General features: G+C 42.2%; 1 protein-coding gene across 2 annotated transcripts in view; it reads right to left on the bottom strand.

Moving 5' to 3' along the window:
* Positions 1-20,723, bottom strand: part of GUF1 (GTP binding elongation factor GUF1) — a 155,367-nt gene that overhangs the window by 109,752 nt on the left and 24,892 nt on the right. For both annotated transcript variants that reach the window (XM_069201744.1, XM_069201746.1), the window contains 4 exons: positions 18,087-18,198; positions 17,844-17,992; positions 2,987-3,067; positions 1,872-1,949 (listed from right to left, as the gene is read on the bottom strand). In XM_069201744.1, coding sequence (XP_069057845.1) covers positions 1,872-1,949; positions 2,987-3,067; positions 17,844-17,992; positions 18,087-18,198 — 420 coding nt within the window. The remainder of the gene's footprint in view (positions 1-1,871; positions 1,950-2,986; positions 3,068-17,843; positions 17,993-18,086; positions 18,199-20,723) is intronic.

Below are 20,723 nucleotides of genomic sequence, written 5' to 3'. Positions count from 1 at the left end.
TGACCCTTGGTGTGGCGGACTTCTGTGGGTGTCTCAATTTTGGCAGATTCCGAGCAGTGGGTCGTAATGGCTGTGGCGGAATTCCGCTGCCGCGGCGGTGTGTTGGCAGTCTTCTGCACGGCGGGAAGCGGTTTTTACCGCCAATGTTGTAATGAGGGCCTATTTCTTTAACCCTATATCATATGTCCGTGCACCTTTGACCTGTACACCACTTTTATAATGCCCTTATTTCAATAAATGTTGGGAACAAATACTCTGAGAATGTTCCTTTTTTAAGTACCTATTTTTAGAATAATTAGGATGTGCTACTTTTGAAATTTTGAAACAATAGCCACCCTTTCAACCCACACTCCCTTTCCACCCTCCATCCTCTGATCTCCTGTTCATGTGTGTCCTCCTATCAGTGTATATGATACATTTCCTTTCTATTCTTTCCTCATCACTGCCTTAAGATTCAGTGTCAGCTCTATTCAGTAATTCCCCAACTTTCTCCCTCTGTGTTTTCTGCAGAGATTGTTATTAAATTCTGTTCTAGCTGTTGTTGAATTGTTTTACACCTTTAAACACTATATTTTTGTAAGGGGGTCCATGATATGTTCAGGTTGTTTCCGATTACAGTGTACTGACAGCCATCTGGATAAGTTGCCCTTTTTTAAAATGTTAATAAATAATTTGAGTTCGTTCTGCCCTCATCTGTAAAAGCATCGCTTCTGGTAGTTAGTCTGAATTACTATACAACAGTTACTAGAACAAGTATAGGAGATTTGAATCGTCCAAACCCTGCCACATATAGCAGGAAGTCATAAAAAATATACATGACTCGTCTACAAAGGCACATGAGAGTATACAAAAGAAATTCCTCCTCTGCTGCTAAAAGATATACTATTGAGAGCTCCTTCTAGGCCTAATCATCCATGGCCCATTCATATGGGTGTCTCTTCCAACACTGTAGGCCGAGCCCAGAAGGACAGAATAATGCTTGTGGCATAATTCCCACTTACACTCCTGTGGCAACACCTGGGCATGTCTACAGTCAATGGAGGTACGTGCCACCAAAGCCCACATCTGACGTGGTTTCAAATATATGATATAGATAACTCTAAGGTGGTAGGAACCTGCAGGCTTGCATGACTGCAACTGTTTAACATGCTTCATAAACCAAACATTATTTGCAGCTTCATGCTTGCTTTGTCGTGGGCTAAGCTTTCTCTGACATAAATGCACAACCTGAAAACACATCCCACAAAGGCCACAATGCACTCAAACTCTCTTTACCCCTCTATTCTCTAGGTTTACTGATTAAGAATCCCTAACTTATTTTCCCTTCAAGCCCATGACTAAGGGCCTGATTACGATTGTGCCGGATAGAATACTTCATCACAAACATAAGGGATATTCCGTTCTCTTATTATGATCCCCATAGGATATAATGGGATTGCAATACGACAGACGGGATATCCGTCACATCTGTGATGGAGTTACCCTGCCCGCCAAAATTGTAATCCGGCCTTTAGTTAGCAAAAAACAAATCACAATAACACTCCACCTCTGATCCTAATACACATTAAAGCATTACCCACACAGGCTACAAAACAATCATTCAAACTACATCACTCTCATGTAGGTGCTACCCATCCACAAATGTGCCTCTATACCTCATCATGGGTATGAAGTGCTATACAAAGGCAACTACACTACATTAAACTACAATAGGAGTAAAAAGAATTGCCTCGTTAATGAAGTCTACACTATATTACAACACCATACAAGTGAGGATCATGAGAAGAGATCCAGAGCATGCACAATAAGTGTGGCTAGAATATTACTGCATACAAAAACTTAATGTCAATTAAACACCAACATGTAATTACCTTATTTATGACTGGTATTATAGATAGCTGTGCTTCAAATGCAAGGAAAAAGTTTGCCACCGTCTGTGCCTGAATACCCTGTTAAATGCAGACAATCATGCACAAAGTGTTTATTAATAGGAATCTTACAGAAAAAGTTGTATAAATATAGGCAAATGGTCGAATTGTCTATTGCATAACATTGAAAACATAACACTGTTAAAAAAAAAGTATGCAGTGGACTAACCATGTTAGGATTATGCACAGTACTGAAATATAGATCCAGTGATGAACAATTTTCAGATTTGTCATGGCTGCACGTGAATTTGTATTTTTAAAAATAAGCTCTGATAGACACGGGCCCTGATTTTGAGTTTGGCAGAGAGGGTTACTCCGTCACAACACAAATGTGACGGATATCCTGTCCGCCATATTACAATTCCATTATAGCCTATGGAGCTTGTAATACGGAGGATGGGATATCTGTCACGTTTTGATGGAGTAACCCCTCTGCCAAACTTTAAATCAGGCCCATGGTTCTCATGAATCTACATAAAAATTAGAACTGCCTCAGCAGCATCAAACCTCAGTAGAGGTTGATACATTTCATAACCACAACTTATAGGGCTTGGCAGTCAAACAGCATGATGCCTTGTTCGCCTTCATTTTTTTTTTTTGTTGGGACCCTGAACATCTAGTGTTTTTACTTTACCTTTTTGCAGCTCGGGACTGCTAAACAGTTGACAGCTGGGTGTGAGCTTACATAACAATAGTGGGTAAGTAATATATATATATATCTATATATAACTATATCTACCTATCTATCTTTATAGATATCTATCGATCTAACTATATACATATATACAAATTAAAATGACAAATTTGATGCTCCATATTTTATAACACAGTAAGGAAACCATTAGTGTACTTGTTTAAAAACACCCTTTTCTACTCCCGTAATTGTATATTAAATAAATGTACTATAGTCTAAAAAAAGTTTATTTCTATCAAGATGTTAATGTTGGTTAAATGATGGAAGATAAAAAATACCTATTCAAATATTTTGTTCTTTTTCCATAGTATAATTCCATCTTATGAATACACATGGGGCACCACACCAGAAAACCAAAACATACCTCATTTGCGTCTACCACAAGAATGACACCTTGACAAGCTGAGAGTGACCTTGATACTTCATAACTGAAGTCTACATGGCCCTGAAATGAAAAGCAGAATTTATAAAAAACAAGATAACATATTTCGTCCAAACCATTTCCTATGAAGGTGGGCAACATCTACATTCCAGAAGACATTAAACAAATCTTAAATACAATGAATTAGTTGAGCAACAAGGAGAACAACTACTTATAGTGACCTAAAGCACCAATATAATTAATCCAACTATGTTGTTATAGCCAAATAGTATTTTCTAGTGACATGCATTTTGATCTGCCCTATTACGATGCAATACTTGTAAATGCTACCATAGATGTTTTTTCCCTATGTGCCCCTACTGCCCATCCCTCACTATAGGTCTACTAATTTTGAATTTATCTTTGCCAGGATAATCTGTCACTCAAAATGCATTATAGTTAGTTAGAAATTGGGTCTCTAGTTGGCAGACGTGTGTAACCTGTCCAAGTAGGGACCACAATCCCAGTCTTGGTAAATCATAACACAACCTAAATTATCCTAGGCTCTCCCTCGTGTAGCTTGGCACAGAGTAGGCAGGCTTAACTTAGAAGGCAATGTGTAAAATATCTGTGCAATAACCCATATAGTAACAGAGTAAAAACACGAGAAAAAGACTCCACAACAGGTTAGAAAAATAGATTATGATTATATAAATAAAATAAGACCAGAAAAACAAATATCCAATGTGTAGAAGATGAGATATGTTTTTTAAAGAATAAATACAAAATAGTGCTTAGAATCAAATAGCACTCTTATGGGTTACTTTAGGTAGTGCTGGATCGGAGCAAAGTCAAAGTTCGGGCTGACCACAATGGAATGCAGGCCTACTACAGGACTCACGCAGGCCCCCGGGAACAAAGTACCTTTCCAGGTCGCAACAGCGAGATGCATGGTGAGATGCATCGAACAGGCCCGCCCAGGGAAAGCTATGCGTTGATCTATCCCACGCAATGAGGGTGGTGCGTCAGTTCCAAAAACAAGTGCTGGAACCAATATGCATTAGTTCTGAAGTGAGATGTGCCAGGTTTTCCCAAGCAGTTGAAAGATGCGTCAATCTCTGTAGACTGCTGCGGTGGTTACGTAAGAGATGCAGTACTTACAACCAGTTGTGTTTTTGATGCTGGGGAAACTTCAAAGACAGGTCTTTGAAGCGCACAGGGGCTCTTTCTTCCCAGTCCAGGATCTAGACTCCCAGTAGGAGGTAATCAGCCCTTTGTGTGGGGACAGGCATTCCTTATTCAGGTGAGACAGCTCCCCCTCTGCCCTTACTGGCTTGAAATAGCCACAATGCAGATGAGCGGAGATTAATGCTCAGACACACCTAAACGTGCTATGTTTGTTACTGTCTACAGGGAATGCACAAAGTGTAGCTGTCACCCACCCCAGACGTGAACTGGAGAAAGGCTGCAGGCACACAGAGCTGTAAGAGCAGCGAAATGCCTACTTTTTAAAAGTGGAATTTCTAAATTGGTAATGTTAAATTCGACTTTACCAGTGAAGAGGATTTATCATTACCATTCCAAAGATATGAAATATAAGGCAGCTACTCCTTTCTGATCAGACATTATTACAGTGTATTAAAGAGTTCCCAATGCTGGCCTATGAGAACAGTAGGCCTCACAGTAATGAAAAACGACTTTGGGAGTTTTTCACTACCAGGATCTGCCTTTTAAATACATTGAACCCCGGCCTGTAGGTCACATAAGGTCTCCCTAGGGTTGACATATGTAAATAAAAAGGCAGCTTAGGGTTTGGCAAGGGGTTTTAAATGCCAAGTCGAAGTGGCAGTAAAATGATCACATAAGCCTTGCAATTGCAGGCCTGGAAAAGGCTTGACAGGCTACTTGTGTGGGTGGCACAATCAGTGCTGCAGGTCCAATAGTATCAGGACATTTTACAGGCATTGAATATATGGTATAACAATTTACATTTTACTTAAAAGTAAATTAAATATGCCAATTGGGTATGAGCCAATATTAACATGTTTAGAGGAGAGGGCACAAGCACTTTAACACTGGTTAGCAGAGGTAAAGAGCACAAAGTCCTAAAAACCAGCAAAAATACGGTCCCAAAAATAGAGGAAGGAGGTAAAAAGTTAGGGGAAGACCACCCTAAGGCTGTCAGATGTAACGTAGTTGATCTAATTAATGGGGCAAGGCCATTTTGCTCACATTTATGTGTTCTCAATACATTGTGTTTCATCTATGACGAGCAACAAGAAACTGTAAAGCCATTGTTTTGGTTGCCACTAGATAGGGCTGCTTACTGGTCTGAAATCCATAACAGTCCTTTGACAGAGAAAAAACAATTCAAATAGGGACACAGGACACACGTTGGGCAGCAGGTGATCTTCTTGGTGGCTTTCTGCACTTGAGGCATTTGAAAAATTAGTGCATTTTACTTATTTGGTGAGGAAGTGCAGTCAATGCCTCTTGTGAACAAATTTATGAGTATTTGTGAAGGTATCATGGGGGAATTGTAAAAGATTCTAAAATTATCAACAGAACCCTAGCTGACCAGTTTTTGCCATGTCTCTCAACCGTACTTGAAGGGGATCAAAATGGCTCAATTCCTCAACTTAACACCACATTCCTAAACATAGATTGCCTATATTGTATTGTGGAATTAGCTCCAATACTGGTCTAATGAAGTTTGTATATCTCTTGATCTCAAACAAGCATTCAACTTCTTGTATTGGAATTACATGTATGCAGCTCTTGCAAGGGTTTGACTGGGCCACCAAATGATGGCATGGATCAAATTATTATATGCTGATCTTGTCGCGTTGGCTCTCATTATCCTAAATGAGACTACTAGATTTCTAGGTAGCAGAGTCGTTTCTGGTGTGGGGGACTAAGTCTGACCCACTAAGAAGGACCCCTGTCACCTGCAATCCGGTTTTGCTCCGGCTACCTAGCAGTGCCTCATCTCTCCCAAGGGGAAGGGATGATTAGGCAGCTGAGCGCATGACATCTTTAGAACTTCTCAGGGAAGTCGTGGTCGCTCAGATCCCAACCAGCTCTCTCATATACAGTATGATCTCATATACAAATGACAAAGGCAGTCTAAGTTTTATAGATTGATTTAATAAAACAACTGCATTTTAGATAATAAGGCGTGAGCCGCAATAACCAGAACCATACAACACAGTAGGATTGAAATAGTCACGAGGAGAGTGAAACATAAGAATAACGCTATCATAGTGTTAATAGATTACGTTCTCTCTAAGTAAGTTCTATTTCGAGCACAGCATGTTAAGCTCTAAGCTTGCCTTTCAGATTCCCTGGGAAGACATCAACCCTCATACCTGGGCAAAGGCCTGTGATCTGGGTCAGCATCTGCAACAGGGCAGTCAGCGTCTAGTTGTGGTTCCCTGGTCGGAATCTCCCTCTTACCCGTATTAGGACTAGGAAGTGTTTTTATAATTAACATGTCGATGTGGTAACAAGACGTCCCTACGTAAGAATGTGTATCGTCTACAAACCAAAGACTAAACTCCTACCACGTCTATCGGCAATGTACCAGACTGCATCCTTGACTGAAGCACAGAGTGAGCAAGAATGTGTTATTGAGAACTCCGGTGCTGAAGTAGGCTAAACAGTGTGATATAAAAAATAAAACAAGACCGTAGAACTGGCTATTGAAAAAAATAAGAGTACGAAGCTGAATAAAATGCATCTAGAGCAAAGTGCACAGAGGCCCGATGCTGTGAGCAAAGGAATAAAATGCATCTAGGATATAGTGCACAAAGGCCCAATGCATGAAGCAAACGCGCAAAAAGCTATATAAAAAATGGCTACACTACACTACACCCTCCCGTTGTCGGTAGAAAGTGGTTCCAATTGAAGCAAAAACTTAAGCCCTATATAAAAATCTACCAATACACATTTCGACAAGTCCAGAGGACACTAAAGCAGAAAACACTAAATTTAAAAATAAGCATGTGACTCGAGAGCCAAATTCATATAACAATGTAAATTTTGAACAAATCCAATTCAAACGGAACGCATGCATATAAACTAGCAGTATATTTCAAGTGGATAGGCCCACTATCCTCACTGTTATTTCTGCTGACTGTTGAAGAAGGCTAGCTGCAAAAATGAGTGTCCTACGGCAAACATGGAGTACAATAATAATGGTTGAGATGCACATATTTTCTTATATTCGTACGACATGCTCTTTAACCTCTGGGCATCTCAAACGGATCTCACCTGCGTAGCTACTTCGCTGGAGCAGCTCCATTCCCACCAAATCCTTTGTGTTCCCCCTAAGGAAGAACATGCCTGCAAGTTAACTCTCACTCAGACATTCACACATCCTGCTAATTGGGAGAATTAAAATATACCACATTGTAACAGATCTTCTGGAAAGTAACTTGGATGGTACAATCCGATCATTACACTGGATCACCCTACCTTTGACAGTTATGGGTAAATGGCTATCTTTAAAATGGTGATGCCCCCTGCTTGCTAAATCTTTTTCTGAACCTCCCAGTCTTGATCCCTGTGGCATGTAGCATATTTGGAGTCCCCCACACATGCAGTACTTAAAATCCTTCACACAGTAGGACACTACAGAAAATTGGTCACTTTGTTCTATAGAGCTACCTGGGAACATATGGCTGTCTCGTCGCAACCCCTAAGGCAGGCCTGGGAATCGGAATTGCAACTTGCCTTCAACAATAAGGAATGGCTGAATATTAAGATATCCCCCTTACAAGGTCACACAAAAAAGCCCAATGTAAGCTTATCCAATATATTTCACAACAATTGACACTCCAGAAAGTTCACAGGTTCTTTCACGCTGTGAAAGTTTTTGTGGAGCTGCGACCCTTCTGGCCCGGGGTGCAGACATTAGTCATTGAGATCACGGGCATGCCATCTCTGATAAACATGGGAATATTCAACTGGGCAAGAAACAGGCAAGATCAACCACCCAGTTCCTTGATCTGGCTCGGGTGTTAGCCAAGAGAGCCAGTAACAGAATATGGAAATTCTCTGGCTGTCCATTATTAATAGTCTGGCACACAGAACGTCAAAGATGTGCTGTCCCAAATGACACAGCATTGCACAAGGAAACACATTTGCAATATAATGGGCCTCGCATTTGCTTTAATTAGAGCTATTGGTGTTGTAAATTCTAGACTTTTCTGCCTTATAATTTGTTCTTTACCTGCCACATAATTCCAGTGGCCCTGCATATAACTAAAGCACTGCCATATACCTTCTTCCTCTATCTGCAGCCAAAAATGAATATGTTGCCATTTAGCATCCTAATTTAAATCTGCCATGCTAATTAAAGTAAAATATCACTTTCACCACCCCACCATCAGAGTTGCTGGCTAACACAACTCCCACAATACAACAGCCAAGTAGGAATAACAAGAGAAACAAGCATTTGAACTGCAATGGGCCTCGCTTTTGCTCGAGTTAGAGCGATCAGCATTAGAAAACCCCTAACCAGACTTTTCTTGCCACATAAATTGAAAATTTTAAGTAGAACAGTTTCACATAACTAACCGGACTGTTCTTGCTGAAAAACTGAAAAGGAACAGTTTCAGATAAGTGAGCCGATGGCCGCCATCAGCGCAAAGCAGACACACAAAGGGAAATAAAAGTTTGCTCGCAGGGAAACCTATCAGCAAAAGAGCAATTATCCATGTAACCGGCAAAAGTGCAATTACCTATGTAACGGGATCGATGTCATGCAAAGCTCTAGACTACTCCCCAGCTAGATCGCGCTGTGAAATAAAGAGAAAAATTAGTACAGAAACCAGACGGAAAACATCAAGCCTCGTATGTTTTCAGTAGTTGGTTGGTGCACTCGAGGAGAGCTAAACACCGGAAAAGGCATGACGTATGCCTGCCTTTCACTAATGAAAGCAAGCAGATTTGAAAAGGCAAGCCCACGAACCAATTAAAGTGACTGACGTGACATGGGAATGGTTAGAAGCCCAAACTGAGATTACAACAGGGGACAGAGAGCTTTGCGCTCGCCCTTAATTAACTAGAAGGATCACCCGAACATATCAAGAGTGTTCAAACAGCCATAGTGTAATGAGGAGGTTAAAGTGGCCTGAATCATGGTCATAATTGCAATAAGGAGAGATTAATAAAATATATACAATTATTATATAAACCCAACAAAAACCTTTATCTGAAATAAAAGTTTGGCATTAGACTGTAATGCTCAGAATAGCCCCTAGAGGACACCACAATGAAAATAGCATTTGTAAGAAACATGGTCACGTTACCAAATAGTTAGACCCTAAAGGGCATAACCACATGAAAAGAAAAGGACTGAAAGTACTGCAGTGTAACCATATATTTAGCCCCAAGAGAGCGCAGTGCATTAGACATTTTCAGGGCTAGCGGGTGTACTGCAAAAATATTATAAAGAAGACCCATAGGGTAACTAGATAGAAAGAGAAGGTTGGTGAACATTTTGAAGGTGGGCCCGTTGTACTAGGACCACCACAGGCTGAGTTATGAGCAAAAATGTTTTGTGAAAAAGAATGCCCTGCAAAGCATTATGGGATGACCAAGTGCACCAAATATTGTAGCATGTTGACTGTAATGCTCAGATCAGCCCCTAGAGCACACCACAATAAAAATAGTATTTGTAAGAAACATGGTCACGTAACCATATAATTAGACCCTACAGGGCATAACCACATGAAAATAGAATGGCACAAAGTAATGCAGTACAACCATATATTTAGCTCCTAGAGGGTGTTGTGCCTTACACATTTACAGGCCTAGTCGGCCTACTGCAATACTAAAGTCCTCAGAACACAAACAACTCCAAGCAGTAAAACAAAAGTTCCAGCCATAAGAGAGCTTACAAATAGACTGAATGGTGGGGAGGGGTTATTATTTTGGGGTCCCCACTAACCTTGTGTGGGGACGCCAAGAAGACCGAAACAGAAAGAAAACATCATGTTTTGGTGTTGGTCCCATTGTCCTACGCCCACCACAGGCTGGTTTATAGGCAAAAATGTTTTGAAAACGAATGCTTGCAAAGCATTATGGGGAGACTTTTCTCGAGTGCAGTGAATATTGTAGTATAGGCTCTCCCACTGTGCCGGGAGAGCTGTGTTGCAGATTTCTGTGTTTTTTTTAGTAAAGCATTTATCAATTATAAGTGTTTTTGGGAAAACTATGGAGCGCAAAGGGGAGAGCCAAAAGAAACAACTGGATAGGTAACAGTGTGAACAATGTGACCAGCACTCCAATAACGCAGATGGAGTTTGCGCTGTTGGCTGTTCACGCTGTGAGCGCCATGGCTACCATGAGGCACAAAGGAGAGAGACCAAAGAAAAAAGTAGTTTGCTCAAGCTGAAGTATATCGGCATTCATGCAACTATCCATGTAACAGGTTTGCCCCCACTCAGGCCTCCCCGTATCCCACCTTCTCCCCTCCCCGTCCCGAGCCTTGCCCACGCAGGACCTACTAACAAAGGCAAGCCGGTCTGAGGCAATGCAAACCGGGACCGCACCCAGCGCCAGGACCCTTGGATATGCAACCCGGCACCAGTACTCATCAGATGAAATCAAAACCTCAGACCAACGACTCCAGACTCCAACTGCAGCATTGCCTAGCTGCGATCCACCAAAGGCCACCTCTCCTGCCACGTTGGAACAAACACATCCTCAACCCGGCCAGCGCCAAGCCACAAAACTCAACTTCACTGCATACTATTCAACTCCTGATCCCTCTGCAAGCACGCCACAGAAACGTGGGACACCCGGCATTATGTGCATCACCGAAACTTGTGCCACCCACGCCTTTGTATCAGACATCACCACTGCCACACCCTTCGGATACAAGATGATTCACCACGAACGCACCAAAAAACACGGTGGATGCATTGCCATCATTCACAAGGACTCCCTTCACTGCACTGCCTCAAATGAGGACACTACACAAATCATGGAACACCTCAACTTCTAGATCAAACCATATGCCAAAACCACTATCAGAAGAACCCTCGCCTACAGACCCCATGGCCCCCATCTCAGCTACTGCAACTCCATCCCAAACTTCATCGCCCCCTTTGCTATTGAATACAGCCAATTCTTCTTCCTAGGGGCCCTGAACATTCACCTAGAAGACCCAAATGACGCCAAGTCCACCTCACTCCTCGACAACATGAGCATCATCTGACTCTCTCAGCTGGTCATGGCACCCACTTTGTAGTAAAATAGGTATGTTTGACCACTGACTTTGTGCTGTACCACTTTACATATTAGTTGTTCAGTGTTCACCAGTTGCAGATTACATTTTGGATTCAGTTTAGCTGCCTGTTGACTTTATCGTGGCGTTAGACATTGCAGTTGAGCTGTGTTTTTCCACATGGTAAATTGTGCTTGTTTTTCATATCTTCTCTCACCGAACAGTTAGTCTGTCAACATGATAAAAATGTTTAAAAAAAAATTAATTGCAGGGAACGGCTCGGCCTTGGGTGGGGAGCCTTGAAATGTTGGCCAGTTTTCAACGTTCTTCTTCCAACTCTGACCTACAGTAGCCAGCATGTTTGAATATTTCTCTTTCATGGGAGTTTTTTTTCCAGAAAGCCCTTTCGGTTCTTTAAGGTATAAAAAAGGTGGCCATGCTCAGTAGCGACGGAATTTCCGAGACCTCGGTCAGGATTAAACGTTGACTGCCTGAAACACACACTTGTCCTGTGAGGGTGGATATCTCTTTCTCGCAGTTCAACTGGGTCATCTTGCTAGCATGAGAAAGATGAAGAGCTTGGCAGGCCCTACGGTGATGAATTTGTACTTTATTCTTTGCTTTGCAATTATGCTATAATATAATCACATATATTTGCTGTGTACATTGCAGTTGAGAATCATTTTTTATATATTTTCCTTTCATTGCTGTGACTATTTTTAAATGTGTGCTTTCCACCTACTAATCTAATTTTTTAGGAACCTTGTGGTGAAGTAATAATAAATGTCTTCTTTGAACTGAGAAGTGCATTCCATAGATTTTTGTGAGCTCGGTCATTAGTGAAAGCAAAACACATGTACAGCGCAGGACACACATTAGACCCCATCTTCTCTTCCAGCAATATAACCAAATTCTCCCACACCTCCGAGGTAACATGGACCAACCACAACCTCGTCCATTTCACCATTGAGGGAACAACAGAAACCCCAGTGAGACACCCAACCCTCCAACACCAAAACTGAAGCAACATCACAGAATCTCCCTGAACCACTGCCTTCAAAGAAACCACACCTGACCTGGTGGGCACCCTTGAATGCCTAGTGCAAAACTTCCCCAACTGGATCTCCTCAGCTGCTGACACTATCTCCCCGCTAAAGAGGATCACCAGAAGCAAGCCCACCAAACAAGCCAAATGGTTCACCCCGGAACTTCTGGCCCTCAAACAACACTGCAGGAAACTAGAGAGACACTGGCACTCCAACAAGATCATCACTAACCTTGATGCATTCAAGACCACCTTAAAAAGATACCACCACTGCCCCAGAGACCAAGAAAGAAGCATTCACCACCCGCATCGAAGCAAGCACCATCCATGCCAGAGAACTCTTTAGCATTGTCTGAGAATTCTCCCGCCCCACAGCCACAGAGAACATAATCCACCTCTCCCAAGCCTACTTCCACCACAAGATCGCCGGCATCTACAGAAACTTCAACCTCCAACCCACCAGCTTTGACCACCCACCAAACCCCATCCCGAAACTCCGCCACTTACAGGACCACCGAATGGAAGCAGCTTTCCACCGAAGACACCCTCTCGGTCATGGCCTCCATCCACTCCAGATCCCTAGTGGATCCCTGCCTGTATCATATCTACAACCAAGGAGCAGAAACTATTGGAGCCACACTCACTGAGCTCCTCAACACCTCTATCTCTACAGTCCCCAGCACCTGGCAGCACACAGAGGTAAAGCCCTGCCTGAAAAACCCCTCAGCCAACCCCAGTGAGTTCAAGAACTACCGCCCTATCTCGCTTCTCCCTTTGCTGCCAAAGTCCTGGAAAAGGCCATCAACTGCCAGCTCATGGACCACCTTGAGTACAACAACCCGATCCACCCTGTCCAATCGGGATTACGGCCAAACCACAGTACCGATACCGCACTGATCTCAGCTACAGACGACATCAAGTGCCTACTTGACCAAGGAGCAACAGCAGCCCCCATCCTCAATGACCTAGCTGCAGCCTTCGACACCGTCTCACACCACATGCTCATCTCCAGCATCGGCATTCAAAACAATGCACTTAACTGGATCGCAACCTTCCAAACTCAAAGGATCCTCTTCCCTCCATACTTCTCTACTCCCAAAGATATAATCTGTGGCGTCTCCCTCTTCAACATCTACATGAATCTTCTGGCAGACGTCACACGCACCCACGGACTCAACATCATTTCCTACGCCAACAACACCTAGCTCGTCCTCTCCCTATCAGACGGTACTGCACGGACCAACTTCCAAAACACCATGACCGACATTGTCTCCTGGATAAGGACCAACAGCCTCAAATTTAACTCAGACAAAACAGAGACCCTCATCTTTGGGAACAAACCCTCCCCCTGAAACAACAGGAAGTGGCTTACTGTCCTCAGTTCCCCACCCACTCCCACCAACCATGCATGCAACCTCTGGATCATCCTGGACAATCAACCGACCATGAAACAAAAGATCAACGCCGTCAGGTCTGCACGTTTCCACATTCTCTGCGGGAGTTTCAAATGGATTTCCATCTCTACCAGGAAAACAGTCATCCAGGCCCTCATCTCCAGCCGGCTCTACTACGGAAACATGCTCTTCGCCAGAACCACCAGCCATCTCATGAACTGCCTCCAGACCATTCAGAACGCAGTAGCAAGACTCGTCCTCGACCTCTCCAAAGGAACCAGCATCACCAGACACCTCAGGGCCCCCTAGTGACTCCCTGTCCAGCAGAGGTGCCTCTCCAAGCTCCTCACTCATGCATACAAAGCCCTCCACAACGTCGGACCTGCCTACATCAACCGCCTCTCCTTCCACCAACCTCTATTCAGCTTCCGTCTTCCAGGTCCATGTACCCCGCATCCGCTGTATACGAAGTGGAGGCCACTCTTTCTCCCACCTCGCCTCCAGATCCTGGAATGACCTCCCCCCTCCACCAGCACGTCTCACCTTCCCTGATGGATGTCGACTGACAGCAACAGAGTGATGAGGCTTGCAGCACCCTCCACCTCACCTAAAGACCCCTTAGGTGAAAAGCTTGCGCTCTACAAAAACCTGTGTTTTGTATTGTATGGACTCCCTCCCCTACTTCCTACCCCCCACATCCTAGCACACTAATATCCTTAATCTTTCAGAATTCCTAGATCTTTAGACAATGCTCTGGGAAATAAACTTACTACATCCTTAGACACTTGTTAGCTCCCCGCCTCTGCTACGAATTTGGTGGGATGTTTGATTGTTGCTAGGGGGTTATTGGTTTTATGAAGTAATATTATATTACTTGACCATATGATCATAAGATATTATGCAATGTTATGTTGTATCACCTCAATTATGTCAACTAAACCTTGTTGTATTTGTATCCAAAAGCAATGGAAAGGGTTTAAAAAAACATGTTACATAAAGCTTTATTTTAAGACTGTGTGGAGATTGTGCAACTATAAATCTGTCTCAAAGGAATACACTAGTTAGCAGCTCCTCACATCTAGTGGGTTGGGACATAGTGAAGATAAAGTAGGAATCAGCTACTTGTGATCAATTAAAGGAACAGTCAATTATTAACTATTGTCCTCTCTTAAATCCTACTGAGCTATTAGAAGGCAGAGTAATATGGTGTATTACTTTGGATTCATTGTAAGGTTGAATGCTTTGATATTGTGTGATCACTTATAAAAGGGTGGAACACGAAGCAACCAGTGCGACTGTGGGATGGGAACAGCCCAAATATGGGTTTTTGTATGGCTATTTTTTCTGCCTTTAAGTACATCACTGGGAAAATACAGTGTAACAGTGACCATTTAGGAGAGGTGAAATGGCAACCACTTACACAAGTAATAGCTGTGGTTGCTACTGAATGTGCTGGTTCATTCTATCCTTATTTTGTTACTTTGGTGAACTGGGTTTTGAATAGCGTTATGCGGTTTGCAGTGATTTGATTACAGTTTATACCGTAAATGTTTCTTATACACATTAGATATTTATAAACGTGTGTGCACATAGTGTGCGCTTGACTTTTATGCTATACTGTTATTTTGATAGATTAGTTAAGCCATGACTATTCTCTTTTGAGTACCTGTTACCCAGGACCCCCCTGCATATTCAGTTTTAGAGAGGTATAGGCTACTGCCACTGTATGAAATGCGGGCCTGACATGAGGCAGCAGGCATTTCAGTGAAAGGAAATATTTGTTCTTAGTCAGTGTCTTTCCAGGGTTCTTCAGTTGTGTTTTATTAGACACATTTCTTCTACAAACCATTTGTTAGCCATAGTTTTTTATTTGTGCTAGCACTTACTGAGGTGCGTGAGAAGGTAAACAGGGCAAAGTCTAATGGTTACTGTAAATCCCAAGATGAGAATATATGTTTGTAACCAGTTTCTCAGACATTTAAAGAGGGTGGCAGCATTTAGGAACACTTAACTGGCCTCTTGGCAATGAGGAAGGTTTGGTGGTGAGTACTTCTCGGATTCAATATTGATATAGAAATTGTCTGGTTGGGAGATGGGCTGGGGGCAAGCAGGCGGAGATTGCAAGGTTCTGTACTGATAATCAATTACATTTTCTAGGTCATATCCTGAGTGGGGTGGATGGCTTATTATATAAAGTCATGGCTGTTCGTATTTTCAACTGGACATTGGGCAAAAATCTGTTTCATTAACAAACATATATTTTGGTAGCAAAAGGAGGGAGCATTTAGACACTGTCAATACATGCTGATCCAGGTTTTTTTCTAATTGTAATAACCTATTGTATAAGTGAAGGCAGAGAACAGCATATTCGAGGGGGAAAATGCTTGGAGGATTCATAGCGAGGGTAAGATAACTCTTTACATAAGATAATCTGGAAAAATGGCTGCAATAACTTCTCCAAGAACATAGCATCCATTTTAGAAAAGGATAATGTAGCGATAGAGGAAGATATCTTAAAGATTAAAAAGGCACACATTTCTGCTACTGATAAGAGGGGTGTAGACTTTAATAGTTCATGTGAGGGCATTGAGTTGGTGTGTAGATATGCATATTTAGGGAAAGAGGTGTAGCCTATGCTACAGGTTGTGGGTGTAACCTAGTGGTGGCAGAGGTATCAGACAACCTATCATCGACTACATGGGTTAAGCCGGTCTAGTGGGAAATTCTAGATCCATTTGTAAGAGCAATAAGCATCTATGGGGTTTTCAAGTACTTTATATGAGGCTGAAGATTGCAGAATTAATTCGCTCGGGTGTTTGAAAGGGAGACAGGCTCGTGTTGTGGAATACCAATCTGCAAAAAGTGACTGCAGACTTGGCTTGGGAAGAGGTTGTTGGGGGTTGGGAAGAAAAAGTAGGACATGTGGTCTGCGTGTCGGAAAGCTGGTTTGCCATTAGGGCAAAGCCCAGCAGGTTTGTGCAGCTAGTTTGGATCATTATTCGTCACTGAACTGCCTTCAGCAGTGTTCAGTTCTATCCAGAACTATAATTGGGAGACTGCTTGAAATTCCTTTAATGAAAGAAGTATTCGTTGAGAAACAGACTATAGGGTCAGCAGTGAGAAAGAGCTCATCTACTTTTAGCATTCACAGTCTTGTGCAAGCCTTACTGCAATTAAACTCTAATCAGCCATCTTTATGAGGATTAGGTATTTGGGTTTGTAACCAAAATTTCTTCTAGAAACACACCAACTATTTCAAGGACAAAGTGTCACCAGTTATCATTAGCTAATATTGCCAATATCAAAAACCTAATTTCAGTAAGAGTTGTGAAAGTGTAAAAGTAGTATCTATCAAAAATAGACATTAACAGCGATACTGGAAATGAAGAAATTCATTTTCCATGAGGCCTCAAATTCACAAATTACTTTTCTTCTGCAAACATTATTGTTGCTATATAGAACTACCTGCATCTGCGGTCACCTCCGAGAGCTGCTATCACAGATTGCATTTTGGAACCACTCAATAACATTCTGAGGGACAGCTTTAATATATGTATGGTTATCAATACTCATGCACTGGTCCCTCCAAAGAAGAAACAGAATTCATTCCCTTGATCATCACTGGGAATTAAGAAAATTATCAATCTGTCACTATCTGTAGCTACATGCAGTTACTGAATATGTCCAATGATCTCTAGAAGGAGCTGGCAAAAACAGCGGCTGAATATGAATTAGTGATTTAAGCAAGTGTTACCTACGTGGGATTATTCTAGGGCGGTCAATTCCTAAATTGATATAACTTGCGTCAATCTATATGCAATGTCTTCAGGGAGAGACTAAATACTGCAAGCGCTTTCCTTTTACTCATGAAGAAACCCCCCCCCCCCACCCCCCCCCCCCCACAGAGAGGTCAAACATTTACTGATTCAACATCTGCTTTGTCGTACTGCCAAGAAAGAATCATTCCCCACCTCAATACAAAGTTGCAGTCTAGACACCAGGCCAGAGGCCTAAACCCATGCCTCAAATATACTGGGCTTCCAAGTCAAACCAAAAATAATTGTTTGTTTCATTCAACCTATTTTTTACAAGAAGGTCCTTGCTTACAGGCAATGCTGCTGGAATGTAGTGCTTCATCTTTACACATCATATAGATCAACCATATGGTATACTCAGTTAACTTACTGGTGTATCGATCAGATTTAATAGGTACTTTTTTCCTTCATAATTGTGCACAAGAGAAGCAGTTTGAGCCTTCACAGTGATCCCTCGTTCCCTTTCGACTTGTAGTTTATCCAGAACTTGTTTGTTGCGGTCCGTTTTCAGAATCCTCCCTTAAATAATGAATAATTTATCAATGAAAAGTTTGTATTTCAAGTAATTGTCAGCAGATTACACAGCCACAAAATGAAACATGGTCTTACTCACCAGTGATTTCAAGAAGCCTGTCTGCGAGGGTACTCTTCCCATGATCCACATGAGCGATAATACTAAAATTTCTAATGTTTTCAACAGGGAATTCAGACATATCTACTTTATCCTGAAATAAAGTTTTAAAATACTTAGCTGCAGCTTTTCTTAATTTAAATCAGTTGCTGAAAAGGGAAACTGAATCAAATATCTTTATTTCGATTATAAATATAATCATAAAAGCATTACCGCATAAAAAGAAAACACTCATAATATAGTTAAAACCATTTCATAAAATGTATTACATCACAAAAAGTGCTAACATTAATAGTAAAAAAGAAAAAAAAAAGTACCACCCTTCACATCTAAACATGGAAAATGGGGCGGAACATCAATGTACTAAAAACCATAGTTCATCACTTTGTTCCAAAACACACTTCAGAAAAGAACAAACCGCCAAAGCCTCAGTATAAACGCTTAGCAGCTGAAGATAAAGAAAGGTGGGTTGGAATTGTGAAAAGTCCTTTGCTTTAAGGATTGGCAATAAAAACCTCCTCCTCAGGGGTTCATAATGCCTGCAGAAGAGGACAAAAAGCTCAAGAGTCTGGGGTGAACAGCCATCTCAGAGGCAAAGTTTTAATGGAGGATGGAGGGGTGGTGAAGGGAAAAGCAGAGATTGACCCTAATAATTCCCAACCTGAATTCTGGGGAGAAGGGGTCTCTCCCATGGATTTCTAACAAACAGGAGATCCGCTTCAGGACCAGCTGTAGTTTTCAGGAGCAATAGATGTCTCAAGGGTGGGTTACCCCGGGCCAAGTTCTCTTTGCATTCTCTGGCATGCCTGAGAAAATGCTCCTTGACTAACTTTCTGTCACTCTTACTTACCAGCTGCTGTGGACTATGAAACAAATCTGGATGCCCCATCGAGAAAGCAATCCCCTAATATAATTTAACCATAGGATTTTATGTTCTTGCTCACAGCTAAACAATCTTCAATGGTATCTCTATTGAAGGCAGTGTGTTCACAGGTCCAAACGATGATCCATAGGAGCAACGGGACAATTTTCACACAATCTTCTGCATAGTCAAGATCCAACTCATCATGTACAAAGAAGCTAGAACCTGAGGGATCCAGGCCCAAGAGCCTTCCACAGAATTGGTTTTCTTCCTGTTGTATGGACTGACAATTACAATATCCCCCAATAGCCACCCCATATTAGAGAACTGGCAAATATTTAAACTTCTAAATCTGGAGCAGTGGTAAAATCCTAAACCTAAAACCTAAACAACGACCCACAAGCTTGGTTAAAACGAAAACATCAGTTAGCCAGACAAGGAGTCCATGTGCACTGCTGATCAAAAGTAACCCCCAGGTAACGAAATGAGGCCACCCTACTAACAGCCTGCTCCTTGATTGTAATTAGTCTTAGTTTAGAAGGACGCCTCCCACAAACCATAAAATGTGTCTTCGCAATGTTAATGTCAAGCTCCAAATCCCCTATAAACTGAAAACAAAAGGTCCACCAAGCCCTTAAGGCTATTTAATGCATGCGAAAGTAAGACCGTGTTATTGCCGTACATTAATGAGGGAACCATGAAAGATTTTACCCTTTATTTTGACCATTGGTAGCCAGGAAGGGGTTCAGCCCATTAATATATAACAAAAATAATACAGGTGCCAAAACATACCTTTGCCTGATGCCTCTTAAGAGGCTGAAAGTGTCTGAGCACCCACCCTCAGAACCAAACCTACCTGAAGCATTAACCCCTTTGTGTAGGGCTCTAAGAAAATTAACCAAAGGTTGTGGCAATCCCAAGCTCTCTAAGTTACTCCAAAGCTTACAGCGATTTACCATGTTGAACGCACAGCACAGGCCCATGAAGGCAAGGTAAATCGCTCCCTTCTTCACCACTATATATTTGCCCAAAGGCAGGTTTAGGTTCAGGTATTGCTCCATTGACCTCCTACCCTCTCTAAACCTGTACTGGGCTGGACAAAGGGCATTGTTGGCTTGAGCCCAATCCTCAATGCCGCTCAGAATAATACATCCTACAACCTTAACAGTTGGGTCAATTAAAGAGATTGGGCGATAACATCCTGGTTTCTGTCTACATCCCTTTTTAAAACCCAGGACGATAACCACTGATTTCCAATAACTGGGAATTTCAGTTAGGACAACAGCATTCAAAACATTAATCAATAGTGGTGCCCAAAAATGAATATCCCCCTTGTAAAGATCCACTGGGACCCAATCAGGTCCTGGTGCTTTGTTGGAAGGGCTACCAATTATGGCCAACTTAACCTCCTCTAATCCAAAATTGATGTCCAGTAGGAATGGTGGCAGTGTCTCAGCCATGGTCGTAGAAACTTCAGCGCCCAGCAAGTACACCTTCTTAAAAAGCACCGCCCACCTTATGGCGGGAATACTAGTTCCTATCCCATCGTGAGAAACTTGACAGGCAGGCTTGCCATTAACTATGCTCAAAAAACCCCTTGCATCACCCACTTGGCAGATGCTCAGTAGCTTCTCCCACATTTCTTTCTTAAGGGCATACTTTCTCTTTCTTACTGCTACTATAAGCAGCCCTGGCTGACTTAACAAGTTGCTGGTCCTTGATAATCATCCTAAGGGCGCTATGTAATTGCTTGCATG

This window comes from Pleurodeles waltl, chromosome 1_2, assembly GCF_031143425.1.
Source record: "Pleurodeles waltl isolate 20211129_DDA chromosome 1_2, aPleWal1.hap1.20221129, whole genome shotgun sequence".
Taxonomy (NCBI): domain Eukaryota; kingdom Metazoa; phylum Chordata; class Amphibia; order Caudata; family Salamandridae; genus Pleurodeles; species Pleurodeles waltl.
This window is presented reverse-complemented; position numbering and strand designations above follow the sequence as displayed.